The sequence below is a fragment of the Misgurnus anguillicaudatus genome, chromosome 24 (assembly GCF_027580225.2).
Source record: "Misgurnus anguillicaudatus chromosome 24, ASM2758022v2, whole genome shotgun sequence".
NCBI lineage: Eukaryota > Metazoa > Chordata > Actinopteri > Cypriniformes > Cobitidae > Misgurnus > Misgurnus anguillicaudatus.
Genome location: NC_073360.2, coordinates 45,982,920 through 45,991,341, shown reverse-complemented (window position 1 = coordinate 45,991,341; position 8,422 = coordinate 45,982,920). Strand labels below are relative to the sequence as shown.

At 35.0% G+C, this 8,422-nt stretch overlaps 1 protein-coding gene across 1 annotated transcript; it reads right to left on the bottom strand.

Moving 5' to 3' along the window:
• Nucleotides 1-1,906: 1,906 nt before the first annotated feature.
• LOC141361722 (protein NLRC3-like) lies at nt 1,907-4,173 on the bottom strand. Its single transcript, XM_073863416.1, has 2 exons — nt 3,877-4,173; nt 1,907-3,686 (listed from the first exon to the last, which is right to left on the bottom strand). The coding sequence occupies exons 1-2, from the start codon at nt 3,891-3,893 to the stop codon at nt 1,907-1,909; spliced, it is 1,797 nt and encodes a 598-aa protein (XP_073719517.1). The 5' UTR covers nt 3,894-4,173.
• Between the last annotated feature and the right edge of the window lie 4,249 nt (nt 4,174-8,422).

The following is an 8,422-nucleotide window of genomic DNA, read 5'->3' as shown; positions in this document are numbered from 1 at the left end:
TAACAGATAGCACTTATCAGTATCATTGTAAATTGACATGTCATTGTTAAGTGTAGACATGGCAGGCTCACACTAATAATGTAAATGTAAATATCTTTGGTTAATTTGTAGAGATAGATACAGAGAGAGAGGAATCACCAACATGCATAGACGGAAAGATGAAAGTAGAGCGGACAGACTGAGAGAGCCTATTTTCTTGAGCCGATACTTATTTTGCTCACTCAGTTTACTTATAAAATTTGGCATCATCGTGTCATTTTTTATTAGTGTCAATTTAAAAAAAGTAACATTAATTGAACTTAAAAAACTATATTTCTGTGTGTAAATAATGCCGAAAAAACTCTGTGAACACAGCAGCCACAAATCGGCCAATGCAATACACATAAAGCTCGCAAAAATCGGCCGATATATTGGTCTATCACTAGTTCTTTTATATGAAAATTGATTCAACCTACCTCAAATCAAATAAAAAATTTAGTTTACTTCAAACTCAAAAAAGTCAAACTCAGCAACAAGAGAATCAGTTAAGGAGGTTTAGAGAAGTTAGAATGTGTAATGGAAAAACAGGCACACATGTGTACACCAACATTACAGATGGACATGGGTGCACACACACCAAATTCTGTAGTTTATACTGTGGGCCTGAAGTTTTATATGGACATACATTATCATCTTTTTCTCAAGAGAAATCAACACAGCATCTTGCATCCCTTCAAGGTCTGAACTATCCGCCATCTCTTCAGCGTAATTTCATTTTTTTCTGCTTTTATGTGGTGTTGCGTTAGATATTCTTTGTGCTGTATGTTTTGACTGCATAATGCCAACCATTTTTGACTAACTAATTACTTTTTTTTACACAAAATATGGAAAATCCAATATGGTCGTCACTACCGAACATTTGATGTCACGACCGAAACAAATAATGTTCTGGAAAAATAAAATAGGTTTTGTTATCAGAAAACATGACATAATTTATTTAGTTAGATAAAAATTTAAACTAATGAATCCTTGAATTTGAAAACTGTATAAGTGCATGTATGGCAATTACAGAGAAATATTGCTTTCAAAATGCATTTAATTTGATGAACCACTCTAATAGTTTTGTTAAAATAATATTTCTAATCAATATAACCATGACACTGTCTTTAAAAAAATGTAAAAAATATATTTAGAAGGTTAATGTAAAGAAAATCAGAATAGGCTATTAAAAACCAAATTTTTATATCAAATGTTGTTGTGTTTTGGTAGTGACAAATTCTGGGAGAGAGAAAACATTTCGAAACTGTATAAAAACATGCTAAGAAACTAAAGTGTCCAATCAGTAGATTAGTGTTCCTTAGATGTTCTACTATGTTTATGAATACAAAGCTTGCAGGAAAAAACACACTTTTTTCAAGAAGTTTTGAAGTGTCAATTTGCACCAATTCGGTAGAATGGCCCGTATATAAAACACATTTGTTATGGTAATGTAAAGTTAGTGTAATTCTGTAGCAGTTGGTAGATAAGTTGTTGTTTTAAACATTGTGTGAAAATTAAAACATGAAATTGTCATAACGTTTGAAAATGGTAGAATGTAACATTCATCTAACGTTCAGACAACACAGAAACATTTTTAGAACGTCAAGAAAACTGGACACTTTTTATATTGGCAGAATGTTGGGAACTTTTTTGAGATTGACTGCTGATTTATGTACAACATTAAGAAAATTACTTTTGTTAGAAAAGATTCTTCCAAAGTAAGAGTTCAAAATAAAATCATAAAATAATTAAATTAATTGTATTAAGCAACACAACTGCAATGTTGCGCTTTTCAACCTCATGGGGGAGCCGTAAGCCAATCTAACATGGAAAACTACATAGTGTTGCTTTAATATGTAAACAGTCATGTGATTGTTGTTAGTTTTACTTACCATAGTTTTTTGGTTTCTTTAATCACAAGCTGCAGTCTCACAAGAACTTCATCTGCTGTATTTTTATCTCCAATAAATTTATTTAGATAAAGTTTATCCAAATGCTTCTCAGACATCAACAACACAAAAACTAAAGCTGCCCACTGTGAAGAGGAGAGTTTGGTCTTTACTACTGATGAAGATTTCACATAATGTTGAATCTCCTGCAGCAGTGAATCATCACCCAGTTCATTCAGACAGTGAATCAGATTGATGGATTTCTCTGGAGACAGATTCTCATTCATCTTCTGTTTAATGTACTCAACAGTTTCCTCTTTCTTGTAGGAGCATCTTCTCATCTGTGTCAGTAGATCCTGTAAGAGAATCTGATTGGACTCCAGTGAAAGACCCAGAAGAAAACGCAGGAAAAGATCCAGATGTCCATTCTTACTCTGTAAAGATTCATTTATAGCTCGATGATGTAACTCAGATAATGAATCCTGTTTTAAAGTTATAGAAAACCAAACTGATTTAAACACATTTTTGTTGTTGTTTGTGAAGGAGATGTGAGCATAAAGAGCTGCTAGATGTTCCTGGATGCTGAGATGAACAAAGCAGTAAACTTTCCCCTGATACAAACCAAACTCCTCTCTGAAGATCTGAGTACACAATCCTGAGTACACTGATGCTTCTGCTACATCAATGCCACACTCTCTCAGGTCTTCATCATAGAAGATCAGATTGCCTTTCACAAGCTGCTCAAAAGCCAGTTTCCCCAGTTTAAAGATCATGTCTTCATCTTTCTTCTCATAGTCCTTCTGATGTTTGATGTTTGTCTGAATGATCAGGAAGTGTGTGTACATTTCAGTGAGAGTCTTGGGGATCTCTCTTCTCTCTGCTTCACTCAACATTCTCTCTAGAACAGTGACTGAAATCCAGCAGAAGACTGGGATGTGACACATGATGTAGAGACTCCTGGATGACTTCAGGTGTGAGATGATTTTCTTGGCCAGACTCTCATCACTGATTCTCTTCCTGAAGTATTCCTCCTTCTGTGGATCACTGAAGCCTCGTACCTCTGTGACTCGATCAACACACTCAGAGGGGATGAGATCAGCTGCTGCTGGTCTGGAGGTGATCCAGATGAGAGCAGAAGGAAACAGATTCCCCTTGATGAGGTTTGTCAGCATCACGTCCACTGAGGTTGATTCACTTACATCACACAACCTCACACTGCTGTGAAAATCCAGAGACAGACGACACTCATCCAAACCATCAAAGATGAACAACACTTTATATTCATCACTGAAGATTTCCATTTCTTTTGTTTGTGGGAAGAAAAGATGAAGAAGATCTAAAAGACTGAGTGTTTTGTCCTTCATCAAATTGATCTCTCTGAAAGGAAGTGGAAATATGAGGTGGACGTCCTGATTCTCTTTCTCTTCAGCCCAGTCCAGAATGAACTTCTGTACAGAGACTGTTTTTCCAATGCCAGCGACTCCCTTTGTCAGCACACTTCTGATGTGTTTGTCTTGTTCAGGTAAAGGTTTAAAGATGTCATTACATTTGATTGGTGTCTCCTCTGTTGTTGTTCTTCTGGATTGTGTCTCAATCTGTCTCACCTCATGTTCATTACTGATCTCTCCACTTTCACTCTCTGTGATGTAGAGCTCTGTGTAGATCTCATTCAGTAGTGTTGGGTTTCTCTTATTTGATGTTACCTCATACAAACACTCAAACTTCTTCCTCAGATTTGATCTGAATGTGTTCAGGACTTCAGTAAGATCAGAGTCATGACTGAAATTAAAAAATAATATATCAGATTATTACACAAATACCTGAAAGAGTAACAATGTACAGAACAAAATGTTTGTATCATAAGACACAGGACTCTTAATGGTTTGTAAAATGTTACATTTATGCAAAATAGAAAAGGTCAGCATTTTCTAACATTTACTACTAAATAAAATAATATTGTATATTTCACCTGAAATGAGGACTCATGTTTTCATTGAAGTCTTGTGGTTGATTATCAGATTGTTCAATCTTCCTCCTCTTACAGTCAGGTTCTGTTATTCGTCTGGATGGCAAGAATGAGAATCAAGAATTTCTTTACACTTTAATATTAGTGGAATTTTCTCGTAACTTTGTTACCTTTACAGTTTTTACACTGCTGTGAATTAGGGATGTGCATGAATGGTTCAATATTAAATGTGCAATTATAATTTGAATAAAAAAATGCTATCTGAATGTTTGTTTTTAACTCTTTCGCCGCCATTGACAAGTTTACTCTTCCCTGCCAATGACAAGTTTTTCCAGCAATCCGCAATACCATTATTATCCAAGTGGTGGTGCACTCTTACCCACTCTTGTAAAACCAGGAAGCAGCCCCTCCCCCCAAACAGTTCAGACAAAGTTTTTATCATCGCTCTGAATCTGATCTATCAGAAGTCTCACAAAAATGCAGATTTGGTATTTTTGAAGAAACCTATCCATATTTGAGAGGTGATATAAAGAGAACAAATGAAGTTAGGATCAAACTTTTTTTTAAAGAGTAACTAAACCTTAAACCACCTTTTTTTAGTTAATGATCTGTAAGAATGGGGCTTTATTAGTGCTGTTCATCGATTTTAGTAAGTTTTTTGACATTTGTATATAAAGTGTTTCAATACTACAATATATGGTGTAAAAACGTCTGAGTGCTGCCCTCTTCGGGTTGAACGGTTGCTACTGCAGTTGAATTTTCCTATTGGATGTTGGGTCCAAAAAGTAACTCGTGACGTAAGCAGGTTCAAGCTCACCACGCCCTTGTTACGATCTCACCACATGCTTGGTACAAGCTTAGTTCGTCCACTCTATATCCGTTAGGATCTGCCCACTTTTCTTGCATTTTTCAAATATTGCCAGTGGGTGGAGTCAGGCTCTGACCAGGGGTTTAGTTACGCTTTAAAGCAGAGGGCCTGTTCTTTCATTTGATATACTGTGTGTTTATATATTTATAGAAGAGCATTTTTTAGGAGGCATTAAACTTAGGTGAAAATTATAAAAAATGCTGCCGCTGGCTGTAGTGGTGTGGGACGAGATCTTGTGCGACGAGATCTCGCGAGATTAAATATGTATCGCAAAATTAATTATGTCACGAGATTTCCCATGGAGGTGAAATGTTTCTGGCCATTTCTCAAACAAAAAGTTGCATCCTTTGGAGGTTGCATTTGTAGACTGCATACTTCATAAAGACTGTCTTATTACAGAATATTAACAATTATACAGTTTACTATTATATTAAGTCGTAAATTGTTGTAATATGCTTATGACTTGCGAATGTAATGCTCAGTTAACTGAAATAAACCAGGCTTGATGACGTATAAACCAGGCTTGATGACGTATGCAGCCTGCATATGCGACCTCCAGAGGATGCAGCTTTCTGTTTGAGAAACGGTCACTGTCAGCATAAAGTTAAGTTTCTGGCTAAACTTTTTCCAGTGCAGTGTGCATGCATTATATTCAGTCTTTTATTGCATGTGCTTTTTTGTTTGGGCTCCCAATCATGTTCGTCTACGCGTTGCGATTGTCTTGTCCATCAGTGTCAGAAGCAGTGTTGGGTAAGTTACTTAAAAAAAGTAATCCACTACAAATTACTACTTTAAAATTGTAATTTGATTACATTAGTGATTACTACATGCAAAAAGTAATCTAATTACTAATTACTTTACTTTTAAGTTACTTTGACAACATCAAATGTAAAAAAGCTACAAAGTGAAACTGTCAGAAACAAGGACGGATGAACCCAAACGCAGGCGATGACGGGGGTGAACAGAAAACACTTTATAATAACACAGACAAAACAAGAGCCCACGTGAGGGCAGAACAAACACGGAATACTGACAGATGACTTAAACTAGACTTGACTATGATTCTAACACTAGACAGAATCACACAGTAACAGTACAAAATGAACGAACACAGGACTAAGAACACAATGGCATTAAATATGAAAAACTAAACAGGATAAGGAGAAAACAAGTGAGGGTAATGAACTAATGATTAAACTAATAACAGGGAGAAGAAGGGGGCGGAGACAAGAGACGAGACACCGAAGGTCATATATTTGAATGCTTAAAGCTATTTTGGTGTGATTTGCACTCTCCTAAAATTGCTGGTCATAATGATGCAGAAATATTTGTAGCTTTTATAATAAGTTACACATGTTTAACATTTCTCATTAAACATTCTACATTTATTAACATCTATCTATCTATCTATCTATCTATCTATCTATCTATCTATCTATCTATCTATCTATCTATCTATCTATCTATCTATCTATCTATCTATCTATCTATCTATCTATCTATCTATCTATCTATCTATCTATCTATCTTACACTCATTCGCGGTCACGGAGACAGAAACTAGTTTTAACACGTTGTCGCATTCGCGAGGGCTTTTTGATCAAGTTAAAGAATGTTAATATTCATGTTAGTTTGTTAAATATAACAATCAAAAGTTGTGTTGGTAATTGTTTAAATAAACATATGATTAATTAATGCAAGTGCACGCATTGAGCTCATGATTAAATAACATAGTTAAACAAAGAAAACCTTATTGTACATTAGTAATTTAAAAACACACCTGTACAATCGCTTCTGGCAGACCAGATGTCATCGCGCAAAGCCCACTTTTTTGGACATGTATTGTCTGTATTCCACTTGAATGATCAACCACCGCTCACACAGCATCCATTTGCTTCCGTCTCCGAGTGATTATGCACATGCCCGTTAACTGACGCTGCGCGCATGCTCGTTAACAGACTCTGCGAGCATGCTCGTTAACAGACGTTGCTGAGCAACGGCAAAACGTCATTTTAAAATACATTTTAATACATTTTTCAACACTTAATTTGTAACGCTAGTAACGTAATTTTGTTGTCATTGGTAACTGTAATCAAATAACATACATTTAAAATGTAAAGCGTTACGTTACTACGTTATCAGTAACGCGTTATACCCAACTCTGGTCAGAAGTGTTTTAGCAGATTAAACCCTCACTCAGAGTTTACGTGATTTTATCTTTTTATTTGATTTTACTTGATTTTATTAGCATGTTCTTGATTAATAATAAAAGTGGCTATATCATTTGTGTTGTAACAAATTGGACAAATATTAAAGTTTTAAATGGATTTAAATGTTGTTTGGTTAAAAGAAAGCGGCTACAGTTTAGATTCTAAAGTGAAAGTAACAAAAGCAGGTCCGATAGCGCCCCCTTACGGCTTTTGTTATAACACATAATGCTGTTTTTTATTACAAAGGCTACTTATTACTGTGTTTACTTGTTTTGATACTTTATTTGAACGAATGATTGTTGCATCGTCATAATTATGTCATTTTAAAGGTTATTGCTAAATTGGGTCTATTTTTATTACAAAAAATATAAAAATACTCCATTATCAATTAGCAAAATAATCGTTAGGGACAGTCCTTGATTAATTAAAACATTTAAAAATAATGTGATTTCAGTTTCCCATTCATTTATTTTACCATTGAGGATTTCAAATGTAAAAATCTCGTCTTGTTCTCTTGAACTCGTAGATTAAGTGTCTCGTCACACCCTGGCTGACAACTTTTTAAAAACCACTGGCAGGGAAAGGGTTAATGTGCCACCACAGGGCTTTTTTACTTCACTTGTACTGTCTTTTACAGACTTTAATGTAAAATATATATTAAAATTAATTTGTATGTATTTCTAATTGTTTTGGCAATACAGATCACTAGGGTGCTCTGATATATCAGCCGATGATGCTTGCTCTGCTTCTCAATAAATTACTGTGAAATTTCGCTACATTCAAAAGCCAGAGGGCGTTCTCGTGCAGAAACTCAATATGCGCTGCAGAAGAAGAACCATTACACACGCAGCTCCAGGAAATGGTTTAAGGATATATCGTTATTGCTGTTCTTCAAAACTTTTCAGGTATTTTCATGATAATAAAGAATATATATAATGATCATGTTTGATGAGTGTTGCTTTTTCAAATGCATGTTATAAACGACTCAAACTAACAGTGATTTCAGATCGATAAAGACTTACTGATAAAAAGCCACAGTACATTAAATAATTGTGCATAATATTGGGTGTGTGATTCAGAAAAGTTGTTGATCAGGTATTATTAGGGTTCAGCATTTATTATCCCTACATTCCTATATTTATAGTTTTACGCCAGGTTTTGTCCACCGGCTCGCTATTTAGATTTGCTGCTCCATTAAATCACCACATCATGAGAGATTTATTAGCTTCCTGTTATATAGCCTAATTTATTTTGTTAATGCAAAGCTAAACAAGACAGACACAAAGAACGAAACGAAACAAAACATAGAGCATTTATTATATGTGGTGTTCTGTGGAAATGAAGCAGATAACTGCAGATGGCCGTTTAACAGCAAACACTAGCAATAGCTTTGTCTTTGTGAAGTGTTGTTAAATTTAGCTTGCGATATTTGATATTTCAAAATTTTTTATTATCGGCCTCACCCGATAAAT